This window comes from Maylandia zebra, linkage group LG16 (genome assembly GCF_041146795.1).
Source record: "Maylandia zebra isolate NMK-2024a linkage group LG16, Mzebra_GT3a, whole genome shotgun sequence".
Lineage (NCBI taxonomy): Eukaryota > Metazoa > Chordata > Actinopteri > Cichliformes > Cichlidae > Maylandia > Maylandia zebra.
Window position 1 is genome coordinate 2,241,061 of NC_135182.1, and position 19,981 is coordinate 2,261,041.

At 45.1% G+C, this 19,981-nt stretch overlaps 1 protein-coding gene across 8 annotated transcripts in view; it reads right to left on the minus strand.

Moving 5' to 3' along the window:
* ttn.2 (titin, tandem duplicate 2) overlaps nucleotides 1–19,981 on the minus strand; it is a 219,318-nt gene that overhangs the window by 71,609 nt on the left and 127,728 nt on the right. For all 8 annotated transcript variants that reach the window (XM_076874633.1, XM_076874632.1, XM_076874631.1 and 5 more), the window contains 29 exons: nucleotides 19,784–19,937; nucleotides 18,264–18,388; nucleotides 18,050–18,168; nucleotides 17,766–17,946; nucleotides 13,032–13,334; nucleotides 12,406–12,930; nucleotides 11,994–12,296; nucleotides 11,569–11,725; nucleotides 11,300–11,442; nucleotides 9,917–10,035; nucleotides 9,627–9,804; nucleotides 9,177–9,461; nucleotides 8,799–9,092; nucleotides 8,391–8,690; nucleotides 7,924–8,232; nucleotides 7,561–7,787; nucleotides 7,146–7,460; nucleotides 6,918–7,032; nucleotides 6,475–6,783; nucleotides 6,204–6,385; nucleotides 5,884–6,013; nucleotides 5,622–5,773; nucleotides 5,232–5,379; nucleotides 4,917–5,137; nucleotides 3,352–3,448; nucleotides 2,848–3,144; nucleotides 2,064–2,363; nucleotides 1,384–1,698; nucleotides 923–1,146 (listed from right to left, as the gene is read on the minus strand). In XM_076874633.1, the coding sequence (XP_076730748.1) occupies nucleotides 923–1,146; nucleotides 1,384–1,698; nucleotides 2,064–2,363; nucleotides 2,848–3,144; nucleotides 3,352–3,448; nucleotides 4,917–5,137; nucleotides 5,232–5,379; nucleotides 5,622–5,773; nucleotides 5,884–6,013; nucleotides 6,204–6,385; nucleotides 6,475–6,783; nucleotides 6,918–7,032; nucleotides 7,146–7,460; nucleotides 7,561–7,787; nucleotides 7,924–8,232; nucleotides 8,391–8,690; nucleotides 8,799–9,092; nucleotides 9,177–9,461; nucleotides 9,627–9,804; nucleotides 9,917–10,035; nucleotides 11,300–11,442; nucleotides 11,569–11,725; nucleotides 11,994–12,296; nucleotides 12,406–12,930; nucleotides 13,032–13,334; nucleotides 17,766–17,946; nucleotides 18,050–18,168; nucleotides 18,264–18,388; nucleotides 19,784–19,937 (6,527 nt within the window). The remainder of the gene's footprint in view (nucleotides 1–922; nucleotides 1,147–1,383; nucleotides 1,699–2,063; nucleotides 2,364–2,847; nucleotides 3,145–3,351; nucleotides 3,449–4,916; nucleotides 5,138–5,231; nucleotides 5,380–5,621; nucleotides 5,774–5,883; nucleotides 6,014–6,203; nucleotides 6,386–6,474; nucleotides 6,784–6,917; nucleotides 7,033–7,145; nucleotides 7,461–7,560; nucleotides 7,788–7,923; nucleotides 8,233–8,390; nucleotides 8,691–8,798; nucleotides 9,093–9,176; nucleotides 9,462–9,626; nucleotides 9,805–9,916; nucleotides 10,036–11,299; nucleotides 11,443–11,568; nucleotides 11,726–11,993; nucleotides 12,297–12,405; nucleotides 12,931–13,031; nucleotides 13,335–17,765; nucleotides 17,947–18,049; nucleotides 18,169–18,263; nucleotides 18,389–19,783; nucleotides 19,938–19,981) is intronic.

Consider the following 19,981-nt stretch of genomic DNA (forward strand, 5'->3'; position numbering starts at 1 on the left):
TGCCTTTGTGTCAACGTAGCTGAGGCTAAAACAGAAAAACGATTTTACAAAAATATTCTGCAGTAGATCAAAAAAGAAGGAAGAAAACTATTAATCAATAAATGAACATTACCTGATGCTGCTGAACTGAAGCAGAGCAAATTACAGAGGTTTTATTAGAGACACAGCTGAGCGTTTTGCAATTTTGCATAATGTTAAAAAGTTTACATTTGTTCAGAAGCCTATTGAACGGCAGAAATTAGGTTTTCTTTTCGGAAGTAAGTAGTAGTAAGTGGGAAATCAGCTGTGTTTTGCTGCCCATTTTATTTTGAACCTGGACAATTACCACCAGCACGAGTTGTAGTTTGACTCGTGGGGCGCAAGCCTTCCAGTTTGGTGTGTGTGTGTCTTTTATTAAAGTAATCACAGTTGGTTTTAGTTTTTATGATCTGTAGCGAGCCTGACGCTCAGTGTCCTTTTATTCTTTTAACGTATTGCTCTGTGTTGTATTTCAGTGGACGGAGGACGTGCCAGTGGCCCTGGGACCTCAGGTGGGGGGTCGTTTTCACACTTTCTTTTGCACAGCACCGGGTGGGCTGTAGTGATTTTCTTTTTGTGTGATTTTCTTTTGGGTCCACGGCTGCTGGTAAGTCCAAGTTCCATGATTGTTTTATTTTTAACTTGAGGACACTGTCAACAACGACGCTACCTTTTGCTTTCTAATATTTTATTTATTTTAACCGTAAATAAAACTGTATTAATATTGGAGCCAACCTGCCTCGGTGTGCATCCTCGAATCTGTGCGGCCTCTTTTTATTCCTTTTATCTATTTTTCTTAAATGTATATTTCCTGGGGGTGAAATTCCCCTAGGTGGCGTTGTCATTTTTCGATTTCTTTTATAACCCCGCCGAACACCTGGTCACAATCTGTTTCTCTTTTTACCTTCTCCCAGGCCTCTTCAGTTTCTGTTTCCTTCTCCTCTTCAGCTACACTCAGGAGTAGCCTCCTCTGAGCTTTCTTCTCCTCTTCCTCCTTGTTCACCTCCTTGAACTCCACAATGTAGCCTGTGACTTTTGACCCTCCGTCCACCAGAGGCGGTATCCACTCGAGCTCAACTGTAGACTTTGTCCAGTCTGTTACCTTTGGAGTGGGCGGTCCAGGAGGCTCTGCATGCACAAATTGAAATACTGTAAAGCTCCAGTTTCTGCTAAATCACAAATGTGATTAGAAGCATACACAATGGTAAAACATGTTTCAGCACCAACACAATTTGCTGTCTGGAGTTTGACATTTCATTTGGGATCATTTATTTTAGTTTTGCTCGAGAATCATTTAACAGGATCTAATCTCTGTTGCAATGTTGCTGCTAACATGCTTTAACACAATAATAACTTCTGTCTTACTGATGGGGTCTCTGCAGAGTATGGGGTCAGAAGGTATACTGGGCAGTCCACAGCCAGCAGCATTGACAGCAATGACCCTGAACTGGTATAGGGCCCCTTCCAGTAGCCCAGTGACATCCCAGTTGTTGCCCAGTGGCAGTGCCCTAATGGGCTCACGGTTGACACGGATCCAGCGCTTGGCAGTGGTCTCCTTCTTCTCGATGATGTAGCCAGTGACGGGGGACCCGCCATCGTACTTGGGTTCTTCCCAGTTGACAGTCATTGACTCCAGACAGACTTCGGTCACAGTGGGCTTCTCACACTGACCGGGGACAGCTGCAAGAGGACAGGGCTGTTATCCACGATCCACCCATAATCAATACATCATTTGTCTATGAATTACCAGACAGACAGATCAGAATCCTCTAGAGCTGTGGGTGTTAGTGACACAGTGTAATATGTAATATTGTCTATGTTTGGCCTGTTAAAGGCCAATTTCTTTTTTTAATATATCCTGATATATAAAACCATAGAACTGACAGTAGTTTTTTTAATATTAGAAAATGATGACGGTAAGTTATGCAGTAAGTGGACCGTAAATAAATAATTTAACATGTAATAGATAATATTAACAAAGTGTAATACAAGTTATTTGTCCTCATTTGTGTAATGAGGGTGAAGACGTGATGGTCTAAACTCACTGAAGAGATTTCTGGCCTTCTCTGGATCACTGACCAGTGGTGGGCCTACTCCAAACTTGTTTTGAGCCATGACTCTGAACTCATACTCATGGTTCTCGGTCAGCCGGGTTACCACATAGGTACACTCTTTGGGATCATTGGAGACATGGACCCACGATTTCCTGTTCTCCTCACGCTTCTCAACCACGTAGTTGGTGATCTTAGATCCACCGTCATCGATGGGAGGGTTCCAGGCGAGGCCTATTCTTTCTGCAAACACCTCCGTGAACTTGACTGGTCCGACTGGGGGACCAGGAGGCCCTACATAGGGAGGGAGGCTGAGTCATATATGTATATCTGAAGAGACCTGGAAATCACTTCAACCAGTGATCAAACCTGCTATCACCTGATAATTAAACTGCTACGAGACTTTTAACCTTGATTTGAGAACATCACACAATTTGAATAAACTGAGTCTCTGTTTCAAAATACAAGTGGACAAAATGACATTCTCATTCTCTCTGAAGATTGCTGTTTTTAATTGAACATTACAAACTTTTTTAGACAAAGAACTTTGGATACTGCAAAGGCTTTGAGTCGGGCATAGCGCTGTTGATTTGAAGGTGACACAGCGCTCTGCCAGGCCAAGCGTCTGGTAATGAAACTTGTACTGCTGTTGCCTTTAAATTAAATTATCTGATGAGATATATGGTTTGCTGTGATTCAGCTTTGTTGAGAAATAAAATCCAAATATTTTTTAAGAGTTGAAAAGACACATGTAACATCTTTAGGTTGAATTTCTTACCAAACACTGAGAGCTTGATGCCCTTGCAAACAGTGCCCAGACTATTAGTGGCGGTCAGGCTGTAGAGTGAGCTGTCATGCCTGCTGGCTTGCTGTATTAGAAGGGTGCACTTATCCTGGGTTACTAGTTTGTTGATGTGTTGGTCATACTGAATGGCAGACTTCTCCTCAGGTTTGTCCAGACTGGCTTTGTGCCAAACGAGGCTGGGGAACGGACAGCCGCTAACTTTTGCGACAATGCTGATGTCACAGCCCTCCTCTCCCTCCATAGCCTCACGTAGTTCAATAGTGGGCGGACCTGCAGAGAGATGATCCGTTTGTTATGATCGACAAAACAAACTGTTTGTTAATCACCATCATAAAGTTAACTGAATGCAACATTCTCAGGCACCCACAGATGTTCGTGAAACAGCCCCTATGAATATTTGACTGAAAAAACAAACATGCTGGTCAAATAGAGTGGAATATGAGTAGCCTGTCATTGGCTGAAGAGGCTGTTGCTCACATGTCTGATCCTTGATGACCATGGGTCCAATGGTGGCAGAGGGTCGGCTGGGTCCAGCAGCATTTACAGCTTTTACTCTGAACTCATATTCTCCTCCCTGTAGATTAACAAGACAGTCAACACAAAGTTTGGGTAAAATTCCAGTAGAAATTCCCAAATCACTGTGGAAAGTGGGCTGAAAGCTCAGGTTTTATCCTCTCCTGTTATTTTTTGTTGTTAGTTTTTTTTGTAAAAAATATAGATGTCCTTCAGAAGCAACTCTCTCTGCAGGATACATTTTGGCTTAATTCTCAAATTTTGTGTTGGAGAAATACAAGTTAAAATGACAGTAACATCGCAAAGAGATAGAGTGGGTTAAAGATTATGCACTAAATATTAATCATCTTAAAAAACTTTAAAGTAAAAGAAGCAATCTTTATTGCATTATATCTTAATGCATCCTTGATCATCCAGCTAAGGAAATCCCAAAAAGCTGATTCTGTTCATCTGGAGGTAACGTTTTCAGTGGGAGAAGAGTTTTGCCAAAAATTGGTCCACCCCAAGGATCGGGTCCCCCGACACAAACAGAGTAACATAGTGTACGCTGTTACATGCCAGGAGGAATGCCAGGATTTATACATCAGGGAAAACAAACAACCTCTGGCTAAGACAGGGGTGGGCAATTCCAGGCCGGTGTCCCTGGAGGTTTTAGATGTGTCCTTGAACCAACACAGCTGATTTAAATGGCTAAATTAGCTCTTCAACATGTCCTGAAGTTCTCCAGAGGCCTGGTAACGAACTAATCATGTGATTCAGGTGTGTTGACCCAAGGTGAGATCTAAAACCTGCAGGACACCGGCCCTTGGGGCCTGGAATTGCCCACCCCTGGGCTAAGTGGATGGCACAACACAGAAGAGCCACCTCGTCAGGCCAGGACTCTGCAGTCTATTTACACCTACAGGCCAGTGGACACTCTTTCAAGGATGAGGATGTTCACATCCTGGACAGGGAGGGACGCTGGTTTGAGGGCGGAGTCAAGGAGGCCATTTACGTGAAAAGGGAAAGACCATCTCTGAATCGAGGAGGGGGCCTAAGGGTACATCTGTCACCATCTTACAATGCTGTGATTGCAGCCATTCCCCAACTCTCTGTGAATGGGACTCATGGCCATTGATCAGTGGTCATGAGAATTTGCATATTAATGATCTTGAAACTGACCATTTTTCACTGGTGGTGCTTGTTTCAGTTATTGGGCAAATTTCCTGTTTATAAGGTGGGAAACCTGCAGTCAGCTGAGACTGAAGACGTCAGCTGGATGAGTGACGAAACGTTTCTCCCACTGAAAACGCTACACCCCGATGAACAGAATCAACTTTTATTGCATTACATTTTCATCAGTTATCAGTTTGAGTTTTCTAGAAATCATCTTAAATAACTTCCAGAAAGAAAATGATCAATCTTAAAACTAGGACAAAAAGTGACATTTAAAATATGCCTTTCTCCAGCCATGTATTCATAAATGTGATTCTAATTAATACAGGAAACAAGCAGTACATGGAGGAATACTTTGAAGAGGAAAGCCTGACCTCTTTGAGATCCTCCACCACGAAGGTGAGCTCTTCCACATCTCTCTTGTTGCACTGTTTCCAGGTCTCTTTCTCCTTGCCGGTGGTGTCCCAGCTCAATCGTTCAATGATGTAATGCTTCACAGGAGAGCCACCATTATTTTTGGGAGCCTCCCAGCTCAAGGTGACAGTGTTCTTTGTCACCAGGTTAACCTTCAGCTTGGTGGGGGGGTCAGGTGGGTCTGAGAAAGAGGATGGTTAATGTTAGGGCAATTCATATAAACTTTGGAAGTATGTGCTGCATATCTGGAGCTGAAATTCCAAACAAGTCCTCACAGATGGGGTCTCTGGCCCGGACAGGTTCAGTGGTGACAGTGAACGGGCCGAATCCCAATCGGTTCTCTGCTCGCACTCTGAACAGGTAGTCCTGACCCTCTAGCAGTCCTGGCACCACGTAGGCCTGGCTAGCACAGGCTACATTAACCTGATAACAAAGCAAAAAACGCAGCTAATCAATCACAAACAGCAGAATCTTAAAGTTAAACTTAGCTGTTATATCTAGTGCTTCTGAGTCATGGACATATTAGAATCATAGAAGCAGCTTACTATTTAGCCTGGGAGTCTCTATCCATTCCTGCAACATCTAATCAAAGGGACTATTTCCATACATTACTTTTGAAACTTAGCAAAATAGAATAGAGAAACTGACAACAAGGTGATGTTTACCTTGGTCCAGGCCTTGTCGGTCACAGATTTCTTCTCAATAAAGTAACTCTTGATTCGCTCTCCTCCATCTGTATTGGGGAGCTTCCAGATCAGCCTCATGGTTGATCGGGTGATGTCAGTAATCTTTAAGTCCTTTGGAGGTCCGGGAACATCTGCAGGCACAAGCACAGTAAAACATTTAGGACACAGGAAAAAGATGCCACTCTGCCATTGCTAGTCATCTATAAGTATGCTTCTCTTAAAAAAAAAGTCACAAACATACCGAGGACAATGACCCTGATGTTGAGGTGTTTCTGTCCAGACTTGTTCTTGGCTGTGATGGTGTAACGTCCAGAGTGAGTCCTCAGACTGACAGGTATAGTCACAACAGAAGTGGTGTCTGTGGACTCCACCTGAACAAGCAAAACAAAAAAATATTTAAAGAATTGTCTTATGTATTTTGTAAGATATACAAACACAAACATAATAATGCAATGGTTTCATAAAATTGTAACAGACAAGTGAAAAATAAGGGAAAGAAGGGCAAGAACTCTTCAGAAAGGTGATTTTTTTTTTCCTGAAAATGTGGTATTAAGGTCTCACCTCAGAGTCCACAGGCAGTGTGTGGAGTTTGTTTTTCTTGTGCGACTTGGCTTTGCCGTCAAAGTCCCAGGTTACCTTAGGAGTGGGCCGGCCTTTGATGGTGGTGGGGATTCTAATGGGATCTCCAGCACGGATGGAAACCAGGTCATCTGCCATCACATCAAGTGTGATTGAAGGTGGAACTGTTGAGTAGGAATTGATAAACACATCAGTGGATGAAATACACAGTATCTACTTATTGTAGGGAAAATTACTTTAAATTCAGACATACGTTGGACATCCTCAATAAGAACTTCACTAGTGCGGGGGCTGGGATCAGACTCTCCAATGTCATTGACAGCAATGATCCTGAACCGGTAGCGCTTCAGCTCGCGGAGGCTTGGCACTGTAAACTCAGTAGTGGGGTGCAGGGTTTCAGGATCATTTACTCTCACCCACTCTGATGTCCCCTCATCCTGTATCTGGATAATGTAGCCCTTGATGGGACTGCCACCATCACTCTCTGGTGGTTTCCAGGAGAGTGTGACATTGTGTTTTGTCTTATCGGCCACCTCGGGAGCAGCAGGCATGCTTGGAGGAGCTGCAGGGAAAAGCAACAGAATGTGAAAAAAGTATCCAAATTCTATCATTCATCATCCCCCTGAATCTGGTGGCCAACACCAGACTTAAGTAAGCTGGTGGGTTTTAAAAAGACATGCATTGTCCTTTACTTACTGAGAGGGTCAACAGCAAAGGCAGAGTCAGATGGTCCACTGAAAGGTCCGGTTCCTGCTGAATTACAGGCTGCGACCCTAAACTCGTACTCTGTTCCTTCAAACAGACGTGTCACCTGAGAGACACATAATGCAACAGTATTCAATTTCTAAACAAGGAGTTGTACACACCGAGGCAGTGCTTTCCTTAAAATAAATGCTAAAATTACTAGAAAGCCCCACAGCTCACCTGGTACTCCCAGCCTTTCATGCCCCTCTTTGTGATGGGCATCTTATTGACTTTAGCCCAGTAAGCAGTACCTTTCTCTCTTTTTTCCAGCCAGTAACCAATAATCGTGGAGCCTCCATTATCTCTGGGAGGTTCCCAGGTTAGAGTCATGGAGGTCTTGCAGTACTCTGCAATTGTTGGTTTCTCTGGAGGGCCAGGAAGGCCGAAGGGGTCTATAATTTGAACTTCCTCAGTTGTGCAGGGATCAGATTTACCGTAGCGGTTCTCAGCCCGTACCCGGAAAAGGTAGGTCTTTTTGTCTTCCAGGTTCCAGACCTTCAAAAGATGTAGGTGATGTTACCATTGGAAACCAATTGGACTACATTTATTATTATTAATATAACTTGTAGTTGGTGCTACTATTATAAAGACATACCTCATATTTTCTCTCAATTATACTATTTGTAACCTCCTCCCACTGCGGTTCAGGTGGAGCTTCCTGTCCCTCTTCCACCTCAGGCACCTCTGTTACCACTTCCTTCTTCTCAATGATGTAGTTGGTCAGTTCACTTCCGCCATTATCAAGTGGTGCGTGCCAGTTGAGGTAGCAGGACTCACCTCTGATATTGGTTACTGTCACATTCCTTGGTGGAGTTGGTCGGTCTGAAGAGAAGAGCATGAGTTCAGTCAGGACACTGTCAGCTGGTTACTCTGATACAAACAGAACTAGCATAACTAATAACATAACACCATATTTTATGTTATAAAGTACCACCACAGTGACATGATTTCAACTCACCAAGCACCATGACATAGACCGTGTGCGTGGCTGAACCCATGTTGTTGGAGGCAGCCACAGTGTAACTGCCACGGTCCCTCCTGTTGGCTGCTGGGATGGACAGCATGGTCTTGCAATTCATTCTGCCAGTCACATTTGTCTCCATCAGTAGAGTCTCAGTAGGCTTCTCGATCACTACGTCATCCTTAGACCACTCAATCTTAGGGATGGGGAGTCCCAGGACATCAGCTGGGATCTCGATGGATTCACCCTTCTTCACAGTAATGGTGTCCCCTTTGAACTGCTTCAGCATGTGAATCTCAGGAGACACTGAGAAAGGCAAGACAGAAATCAACCAAATCAGAATGCATGAGCCATGAGCCAAGTTATTAGCGTCCACCAGGGTTGACCTCTTTATTTTATATACATTTCTCTGGAGAAAACTCTTCCATCCATTACTTGAACAAGTAGAAGTTTTCAGGCTTTACCTTCATCATCTTGGATAACCACAGTCAGTGGGATGGATGGCTCACTCTCTCCAATAAGGTTGGCACACTTGATTCTGAACTCGTACATCCAGGCATCATCCAGGCCCTCCACAGTCATAGTCATGTTGGGACAGATCTCAGTGTTGCAGGGCTCAAAGGCCTGCTGGTCCTGCCTCTTTTTCTCAACAAAGTAACCAATGATAGGGCTGCCGCCATCATTACGTGGTGGTTTCCAGGCGAACGTGATGGAGTTCTTTGTGCGTTCAGTGTAGTGGAACTTCTCAGGATATGATGGCGGGCCTGCAAAACCACACAAGAAACTTGTTTCAAACACACTTCCACATTTCACACTGCTTCTAAACACAAAATCCCCAACATCCATAGAATGAAAATAAACGTAGCACTCACCCTGTGGGTCTACAGCCTTGATGGGTCCTAGCTCAACAGGTGGGCCCAGGCCGTATTTGTTCTTGGCGATGACACGGAACAGGTATTCTTGTCCCTCCATAATGCCCACACACTCACACTTGGACGAGGCGGTTTCAACAGGTTGCCTCCATGTGTGCATCTTGGGATCTCTTCGCTCCACGAGGAAGCCGGTCAAGTCACTGCCTCCATCGTCTTCAGGGTCATCCCAGTTCAGAAAGATCATCTTACGAGTGACAACAACAGGCTTCAGGTCTGTGACAGGTCCCGGGACATCTGAAAATAAAACAATATTATCCTGTTTGATCATTTGTTCAACTAATTACAAGTTCAGACTGAATTCTAACGTCCTGGACTCACCCATGACCTCCACTCTGGTCCATGCAGACTTGATGCCACTGGGGTTGCAAGCGGAGATTTGATATTTTCCGCAGTCTTTCCTCTGGACATTCTTGACTGAAAAGATGCTGTTGTTGTCCTCAGTGAGGATCTCCGCACGGTCTTTGTCGGGTTTGCCATCATCCTTGGTCCAGGTGATGGCTGGGTAGGGTTTACCTGTGACTGTAGCAGGTATAAGGAGGTTTTCTCCAGCTCTGATCACGACGCCATTCTTGACAGACAGATCCAATTCAATTACTGGGATCTCTGTTAGTGATGACCAGCAAAGAAGCAAAGAATGAAAAACAAACAAATAAAATACAAGAAGAAGAAGATATACATCAATACGAAATTAAACAAGATTTGATCTAATTGAACACTGGTTCAAATTTCTACATTTTTAAAAAAAAATTTCTGAGTTTTTCAGCTAACCTGCAGGATTTCTGACGAATACAGACTCTGTGAATCCTGGTGTTCCCTCTCCAGCAGCATTACAGGCAATGACTCTGACCGTGTACTTTGCTCCCTCTCTGACTCCATAAACAGTGAAGTTCCGAGTCTTCCACGGACGTTCCGTAGATCTTGACCAGTCCTTGGTACCAGCCATAGCCTGAATAACACCACAAAACAAACAAGAACATCCATCAGGACTGAAATCAACTTCTAACATGACAGAATCTCAAAAACAAAGTTAAAAACCTATGAGAAGTAACTTTTTTCACCTTATCCACATGATATCCCAGGATTTCCCCACCTCCATTGTCAGCAGGCGGGTCCCACTCAACTTCGATGGAGTGGTCAGTAGTTGCTGCCACTCGGGCAACTGGAGGACCTGGAGGCACTGTAGGGTCAAAGTAAACACAGATGAATCTCACCCTACGATTGACTATATTTCAGTGAGAATAACTATACCCAGATGAGGTAGGAAGTAATTCAGTTCGAATATTATACTAAAACAAAAAAACACTTGGAAATCATCTAATCTAATGTTTTAGATCATCAAACAAATTGTATTTAACAAAGACAACATAAGTAAATAGAAAATGCTGTTTTTTTCATGATGATTTCATTTAGTACAAGAATCCAAACCTACCTGGCCCTATATGAAAAAGTGAACCTAACAGCTGGTTCTACCACCTCTCGCAGCAAGAACTGCAATCAGGTGTTTGCAATAACTGGCAATGAATCTTTTATATTGGTGTGGAAGAATTTTGGTCTACTCTTCTTTGCAGATATGTTTGAATTCAGCCATATTGCCCTGTTTGAAGTCATGTCAATCCATTTCTATATGTTTTAAGTCTGGAGTTACTCTTGGCTACTCCTAAACCTTCAGTTGGGCTTTTTAGGCCATCCAAACGTGAACTTGCTGGTGTGTTTTGTATCATCGTACTGCTCCATAACCTGGGTGCGCTTGAGCTTCAGGGCACAAAGTGATGGCTGAATATTCTCTTTCAGGATTTTCTAGTAGAGAAGAGAATTCATGGTTCCATTCATTTGCTCATTTTATGCCAGATGCAACAGGACTCTTCAAAATGTTAAACTGTAACCCTTTCCCTCCACGGCGGCGATGTCTCATTCGAATGCTTGCCATATTAACTTTCGATGGCACTTTATCTGCCTGCCATGTTTGACCACAGATAATGGGGAATCAGGGTTCGATTCCGGAGAGAACCTGACAAACGACTACCACATCCAAGGAAGGCAGCACACGCACAAATGATCCCCTCCCGACTCAGGGAGGTAGTGATGAAAAATAACAATACAGGACTCTTTCGAGGCCCTGTAATGTGAATGTGAATGAAATAATCTTTTAAAAAATATTTTCTATTTACTCAGGTTACCAATTTCTAATATTAAAATTTGTTTGAAATTTTATCTGAAACATATAAATGTGACAAGTATTAAAAAAACCCAAAAGAAAATCTTAAAAGGAGCAAATAATTTTACCATAACTTTTTCTTCTTCATACTTCTAAATTCTAAAAATTGCCAGTTGCTCATTTTTCAAATATTAAATAAATGTTATAGATGGATATAACTAAGAATAAAACATTTAGTGACAACTCACAGTTCTGTCGAACAAAGGATTTAGAACAGTTTACGTACAAATTGCTGGCTGGGCAGTCTTGGGTTCAGAGGGAACACTGAACTTTCCAGGGCCGGCCTGGTTTTCGGCAGCAACTCTAAAGATGTAAGTCAGCCCCTCGATCAGACCTTCAACATTTAGCTCAGGGACAGGGATGATGTTCCTGAAGACCAAAGGTACCATGAAGGCTTTGTTATTACCCTCACACAAGCCAATATGCACTTTCATGTGTCTTGTTGCAAATTGGAAAAGAAAGAAAGAAAATGGTTACATTGTATGGTTTTCTCACCTATTTACACGTGCCCAGTGTGAGCTGTTGATCTCACGGCGCTCCACCCAGTATCCCAAGATGGGGCTGCCATTATCATTTGGTTCATTCCATGTGACCAACATGCTATTGGCTGTGATGTCATCAACTTGTGGTTTATCAGGTGCTTCGGGAGGTTCTAAGGACATACCGAGATGAAATAGCAGAACAAAAATAAGTGGTATGTTACTATTGTTTATATACCTTTAAGTTCATTAATAGCACAGTTATCTGTTAATTAATCTACATAATGACATATATTTAATTTCAGCTGACCTTTAATCAGTTACAAACATTTTTGTGCTTTAAAACTTTACAAACCAAGCTGAAAAAAACAACAAACAAATAAAACAAAACCAAAAACTAGCTTACAGCATAGACCAGAATAATAATAAATGCACCCATACCAAAAGGATTCTTGGCAATGACCGGTTTGGAGACACAGGGTGGGCCTGCACCATACTTGTTCTCAGCCACGACCCTAAAGATGTACTCCTTCTTTTCAATGAGTTTGGGCACCAAGTAACGACATCCTTTCAATATTGCGGTAACGGTGCTCCAACCAATCTCCAGCTTGGAGTTGTCTTTCTGTTCCAGGGTGTAGTTGAGAATCTCGCTGCCACCATCATCCAGAGGGGGATCCCACTTGCAGATCACAGAGTTCTTCCTCACCTCCTCGAATCTAAAGTTTACGGGAGGCCCGGGAGTATCTGTAGACAGAATAAATGTTCAGATTTGAACTTTTTGTATCTTTTTTTAACACATGATTAGCTTTAAAGTATAAAGCTTTGGATATAGAAAACACAAAAGAACTCGCACCGAGTATGTTGACCTCGCAGGTTGCCGAGGCAATGCCATGGTCGTTCTCCACCTTCACCATGTAGACACCATGATCAGGGCGAATCGAGTCCCTGATAACGATAGAGGATACACCCTTGTGGCTATTGTCGATGGCCAGGCGTTCATTTATGGTGGGGTAGTCTGGCTCCTCGACCTCTGGTTGTGGAACTTCCTCCTCCTTTTTCACCTCGCCTTCTTTTTTCACCTCGCCTTCTTTTTCCTCAGGTTCTTTCACCTCTCCCTCCTTCTCCTCTTTCTTCTCAGCTGTCCCCTCTTCTTTCTCCTTTTCCTCCTTCTTTTCCTCTTCCTTCTTTTCCACCTTCTTCTTCAGGGGTTTTTCAGGTCTCTTCCGGAGTGGCTCAGGCTGAATTGATTGGTTGTTCCAGTACCAGGTGATCTGAGGGTACGGAGATCCTGAAATGTTGGCATCCAGGCAGATCTCGTAGCCTCGCTTCACGGCGAGACCAGACTGCAAGCTGCCACTCAGGAAAACCTTTGGAGGATCTAAGAGAGAAATAAAATCAGACAAACCGAAATGCGTACCTAGAAATAAAGAAAGTGAGAGATAGATCGAGAGAGAACGAGACCACACAGCTGATACATACCAATGGTATCAGCGGCCTTGATAAATGGCGTGTTGCGTGATGGCTCACTGATCCCAGCAGCATTTTCAGCTCTGACTCTAAAGGTGAAGTTCTTTCCTTCAATCAATCCTCTGACGGTGTAGGATAGTACAGGCACCAGGAAGTCATTGCACCTCTCCCACTTGTCCTCTCCTTTCTGCTGCTTCTCTAGGATGTAGCCCATGATTTTGGAGCCACCATCATACATGGGAGGCTTCCAGGTTAGAGTAACAGTACTGGATGTTGGGTTGTGGGTTTCCACATCCACTGGTGGGTCAGGAGCATCTGGAACAAGATTTTGCATTCAGTTAGATTTCTCTTGGAAGCAAAATGTCAAACATTGAAAACTTAGGAAAACTAAATATTCATTTTCATACCAACACCAACTAGAATCTTGATATAAATGAGTAACAGTAGGTGGACATTAGGTAAGGCTGCACTTTTTGCAGCGATCTCGTATAGAAAACTATTCTGCGCATATATAAAACAGGTCCGTGGCTCCGAACTGTAGTACAGGGACCTCTGGCTGATACGTCGGGTTCGTGTCGGGCTCGTAGCTGAAAACGAGCTTTACTTTGTTGTCTGGGTCAAGTTTCAGACAGAGAGGCGTTGAAAGGCTGCTCCAACAGAACTTATTGTTTCAGAGGAAAACAGGAACACGGTGTACAGTCGAGTCTTAATAGCTTACTTACAGCTGGGCTCGTCAGGCTGCAGTGGTTATTATTATTATTAACGGGCGACCGTGGCTCAGGGGGTTGGGAATCGCATCTGTAACCGGAAGGTCGCCGGTTCGATCCCTGGGCTCTCTGTCCGGGTCGTTGTGTCCTTGGGCAAGACACTTTACCCTACTTGCCTACTGGTGTTGGCCAGAGGGGCCGATGGCGCGATATGGCAGCCTTGCTTCTGTCAGTCTGCCCCAGGGCAGCTGTGGCTACAACTGTAGCTTGCCTCCACCAGTGTGTGAATGTGAGAGTGAATGAATAGTGGAATTGTAAAGCGCTTTGAGGTTCTCGAAAAAGCGCTATATAAATGCAATCCATTATTATTATTATTATTATATTTACATGCTTCCAGCTTCCGTTTCTGCTCGGTGACAAGCTGAAGAGGAGACATGGGCCCATCCTCCCGCAGGCCCACCACCCGCAGGAGGCGCCATAGGGGTCGGGTGCATTGTGTGCCGGGTGGCGGCCAGGAGCGGAGGCCCTGGCGGACTGACCTCCGGCTGCCAAGACTGGCAATAGGGACATGGAATGTCACCTCTCTGGTGGGGAAGGAGCCTGAGTTAGTGCGTGAGGTTGAGAGGTACCGGCTAGATATAGTCGGGCTCACCTCTACACATGGCTTGGGCTCTGGAACCAGTCTCCTGGAGAGGGGCTGGACTCTGTCTCAGTCTGGAGTTGCCCCTGGTGAGAGGCGGCGGGCTGGGGTGGGTATTCTAATATCTCCTCGGCTTGCTGCCGGTACTTTGGGGTTTTTCCCGGTGGATGAGAGGGTTTGTTCCCTGCGCCTTAGGGTCGGGGAACGGGTCCTGACTGTCATCTGCGCTTATGCGCCGAGTGGCAGTTCGGAGTACCCAGCCTTCTTAGAGTCCCTGGGGGGGGGGGGGGGGGGGGGGTGCTGGAAGGTGCTCCATCTGGAGACTCTGTTGTCCTGCTGGGACACTTCAATGCTCACGTGGGTAACGACAGCGAGACCTGGAGGGGCGTGATTGGGAGGAACGGCCTCCCTGATCTGAACCCGAGCGGTGCTTTGTTATTGGACTTCTGTGCTAATCACAGTTTGGCCATAACGAACACCCTGTTCGAACATAAGAGTGTCCATAAGTGCACGTGGCACCAGGACGCTCTAGGCCGTAGGTCGATGATCGATTTTGTAATCGTATCACCAGACCTGCGACCATATGTTCTGGACACTCGGGTAAAGAGAGGGGCTGAGCTGTCAACTGATCACCACCTGGTGGTGAGTTGGATCAGGTGGCGGGGGAGGACGCTGGACAGACCTGGTGCACCTAAACGCGTAGTGAGGGTGTGCTGGGAACGTCTAGCAGAGGCCCCAGTCCACGAGGTCTTCAACGCACACCTCCGGCAGAGCTTCAACAGCATTCCGAGGGAGACTGGGGAAATTGAGTCCGAATGGACCATGTTCAGCGTCTCCATTGCCGAAGCTGCTGCATTGAGCTGCGGCCGCAAGGTGGTTGGTGCCTGCCGTGGTGGTAATCCCCGAACCAAATGGTGGACACCTGAGGTGAAGGGAGCCACCAGGCTGAAGAAGGAGTCCTATCGGGCTTGGTTAGCCTGTGGGACTCCGGAGGCAGCTGACAGGTATCGACAGGCCAAGCGGAATGCGGCTCGGGCAGTGGCTGAAGCAAAAACTCGGGTGTGGGAGGAGTTCGGAGAGGCCATGGAAAAAGACTTTCGGACTGTCTTGAAGAGATTCTGGCAAACCGTCAGGCGTCTCAGGAGGGGAAAGCGGTGCTCTACCTGCACTGTGTATAGTGCTGGCGGAGCGCTGCTGACGTCGGCTGAGAAAATTGTCAGGTGGTGGAAGGAATACTTTGAGGACCTCCTTAATCCCACTGACATGTCTTCCGAGGAGGAAGCAGAGTCTGGGGATGAGGGGAATGACCCGCCAATTTCCGGGGGCGAGGTCACTGAGGCAGTTAAACAACTCCTTGGTGGCAGAGCCCCTGGTGTTGATGAGGTCCGCCCCGAGTTCCTGAAGGCTCTGGATGTTGTAGGGCTGTCCTGGTTGACACACCTCTGCAATGTTGCGTGGAGATCAGGGGCAGTACCTGTGGACTGGCAGACTGGGGTGGTGGTCCCCATCTTTAAGAAGGGGGACCGGAGGGTGTGTTCCAACTACAGGGGGATCACACTCCTCAGCCTCCCTGGGAAAGTCTATGCCAGGGTGCTGGAAAGGAGAGTTCGTCCGCTAGTCGAACCTCGGATACAGGAGGAACAATGCGGTTTTCGTCCTGGTCGCGGAACACTGGACCAGCTCTTTATCCTCTCGAGGATACTTGAGGGTGCATGGGAGTTTGCCCAACCAGTCTACATGTGTTTTGTGGACTTGGAGAAGGCATTCGACCGTGTCCCTCGGGGTGTCCTGTGGGAGGTGTTGCGGGAGTATGGGGTGTCTGGCCCATTGCTACGGGCCATTCGATCCCTATACAACCGTTGCAAGAGCTTGGTTCGCATTGCCGGCAATAAGTCGGACTCGTTCCCGGTGGGTGATGGGCTCCGCCAGGGCTGCCCTTTGTCTCCGGTTCTGTTCATAATTTTTATTGACAGGATTTCTAGGCGCAGCCAAGTGGCGGAGGGCTTTCGCTTTGGTGGCCTCAGAATCTCATCTCTGATTTTTGCGGATGATGTGGTTCTGTTGGCTTCATCGGGGGCAGGCCTCCAGCTCGCACTGGAACGGTTCGCAGCCGAGTGTGAAGCAGCGGGAGTGAGGATCAGCACCTCCAAATCTGAGGCCATGGTTCTCAGCCGGAAAAGGGTGGAGTGCCCACTCCGGGTCGGGGATGAGTTCCTGCCCCAAGTGGAGGAGTTCAAGTATCTCGGGGTCTTGTTCGCGAGTGATGGGAGAAGGGAGCCAGAGATCAACAGACGGATTGGGGCTGCAGCTGCAGTAATGCAGACGCTGCACCGGTCCGTCGTGGTGAAGAGGGAGCTCAGTGTAAAAGCGAAGCTCTCAATTTACCGGTCGATCTATGTCCCTACCCTCACCTATGGCCACGAGCTGTGGGTAGTGACCGAAAGAACGAGATCGTGGATACAAGCGGCAGAAATGAGCTTCCTCCGAAGGGTGGCTGGCCTCTCCCTTAGAGATAGGGTGAGAAGTTCGGCCATCCGGGAGGGGCTCAGAGTAGAGCAGCTGCTGCTCCACATCAAAAGGAGCCAGCTGAGGTGGTTCGGGCATCTGACAAGGATGCCCCCTGGGCGCCTCCTGGGTGAGGTGTTCCAGGCATGTCCCATCGGGAGGAGGCCCCAGGGCAGACCCAGGACACGCTGGAGAGATTATATCTCTCGGCTGGCCTGGGAACGCCTTGGTATTCCCCCGGATAAGCTGGAGGAGGTGGCTGGGGAGAGGGAGGTCTGTGCCTCTTTGCTTAGTCTGCTGCCCCCGCGACCCGGCCTCGGATAAAGCGGATGAAGATGGATGGATGGATGGATGGTAATAATTTAAAAAAATATTTCTTCATGTCATTATGCAACTAGGGGTGACATGGGCCGCGAGATTGAGACAAAGACATTAGAGCCTCCTAATGCGTGTTTTGTTTGGGTTTCCATCGGCGTGGAATCACCAAAATAGAGAGGGCATAGCCTAACATATGAAACAGGAAAAAAACGCTGTGTAATCCCTTTACTTCAACAAAGTAACTGTATTCTAAATACCACCTTTTTAAACAGTAACTGTAATGGAATACAGTTACTCATATTTTGTATTTTAAATACGTAACGCTGGTACATGTACTCCGTTACTCCCCAACACTGAGTACAAGTGCTATAAAACTTTAAGAAATAATAATCAATCTTAAACTGGGAAAATCACACAGTATCATCTGTGCTGACTCCTGCTGCTATCCCTCGAATGGTTAAGGGTGAATGCTTTAGCTAATCTCCATCTCCATCCCAAGTGATCATATTCTCTACTGGCATTCTCACAGCAGGAAGTATAATCCTTGTATGACATCACCAGATTCGATTTCCTTACGTTTCTGGTCCTCGGCGATGACTGGGTTGCGGAGCTCGATGAACTCTCCTCCTCCAATCTTGTTAACGGCCTGGACCCTGAAGTAGTACTCTCCATTGTGGATGAGATCTTTGACCACCCAGCTCACCTTGCACTCTCCTGACATTATGTTGACGTATGTCCTCCTGCCGGCCTCACGCCGCTGTGCGGCACCACAAAAGGAACAAATGAAAAAACACATGAGCATTTTATTTTCACTGTCAGATTTCTAACGTGATCAGTAAAAACACGCTGCCATCTCAGACCTGCAAGACATAGTGAAGAATTGGACTACCACCATCATAATCTGGTGGATCCCATGAAACTTTACAGGAGCTCTTTGTGATCTCAGAAGCCACAATTTCCTTGCAAGGACCAGGAAGCCCTGAACACAAAGACATAGAGACATGAAAAAACATCAGCTCCAGGTTCAGTGTGTCTCTCCAGTGATGTACAAACTGGCCATGTGTGTTTAAATACCGATGACTTTGACATTGATGGTGGCACTGGCACTTCCCAGCTTGTTTTCTAGTGTCACTTTGTACACTCCAGCATCGGCATGAAGACTGATGTCAATCTCCAGGTGACAGGAGGTATACTCCTTCCTGTTGAGCACCAACCAAGAAAGAAAAGACACAAAGCCATTTTAATGGAGCTCATGTTGGGCTTTTTCCCAGCAAAAAAAGATCAGTTTTCTACTGTTTGTTTGAAGAGTAATTTCAATATAGTATTTTTTAAAGAATATGTTCTTCTATTATATCAGTCATTCCATCTCAAATCAGTACATCCATGAGGGTCTGAAAGGCGTCTATAAATAAAATGTATTATTATTATTATTTTATTACATGTTTGGTAACATTTCTACTTAAACAACTCCAATTTTCTTAAATGTTTTATGGTCCAAAGTTTACCCATATATAGTGAGTGCTGTGAAATTTTAGTTTTATACATTAGAATTAGTGCTGTCAGAGTTACTCTCGTTATAATGACGTTAACGTCATAACCGCATTCACGCGGCAGATCTCTGTTAGCACGGATTGGCCCATGTTAGGGGCTGCACGGCACTAACGCGCTAACAGGCTAACCGTGCTAACACTTTGACGCTGTGCAACCCTAAAACATGAAATTTTAGTTTTTGACATTAAAATTAAAAAAGAAATATTTTTTAAATGGTCACTTTCAGACCATTGTTTTGCTAACTGAAATATAAATATATGTGTCAAAAACTAATAAAAACTGGTCTTTCTAACAGCTGAAATAGATCAATTTGGGACAGATACGCACATAAAAAAATTGCCTACTAACCCCTCTGACCCTAAATCCCTAATCTATCCCTAACCCAACCCTAAACCTGGCATGACTTCTACAGGTAAGCAGAGATCAGGCATGTAAATACATATAAATTCCCCATTCTTTATATTCCCAGATCGGGTGCTAGTAGAGGCTGGGAGTTTGAGGGTCCTGCTCAGTTTCTTGGACAGCACTCTTCTACCTCTTAGTATATTTTAAACTTAATTTTAAATATCAGACTGAATGCATTAAGTCTCAAACTGTTGGGTAGAGCAAGTGTCAAAAATGAAAACTATGAATATGTTTTAACAACATTATTTTTCAGTTATCACAAAAAGCAATACCTAGATACGCTAGAATTTTTTTCTATATTTTTCTTACCTTAACTTGCCACTACTCAGACATTTACACATCGGTCCCAAATTAAGGATCTTGATGCATTTTGATGGTAAGAAAAATGAAAATTTTAGACTCAAATATTCATGTTCAAACTTTTCCTCACATTTAAATGTGTGAAAAATGGCTTGAAAGTGGGTGGATTGTAGATTTTTATTTATTTTTTTGTTTGTTATATTAGGATTAAATTTCACAGCAAGCATAAAGTTTTTATGCAAATCAGAGATGGATGAGTGTAAGGCCTGTGCTGGTGTGAAATGAAATAACCGATATGACAAAAGTTCTAGATGAAAGGATTCGCACAGAACACTCACCTAAAGCCAAGGCGTTCATCCGCCTTCAGCTCTTTGCCATCTTTGTGCCAGGTGATTTTAGGTAAGGGGACTGCTCTAAAGGGAACTGGGATGTGCAGCTTTTCTGTTTCCACAACAACTAGATCCAGAGTCTGGAATTCCAGAGTTGGGTTGCCTGAAAACACAGAAAAACAAAATCTTTCTCAGCCACAAATGAAG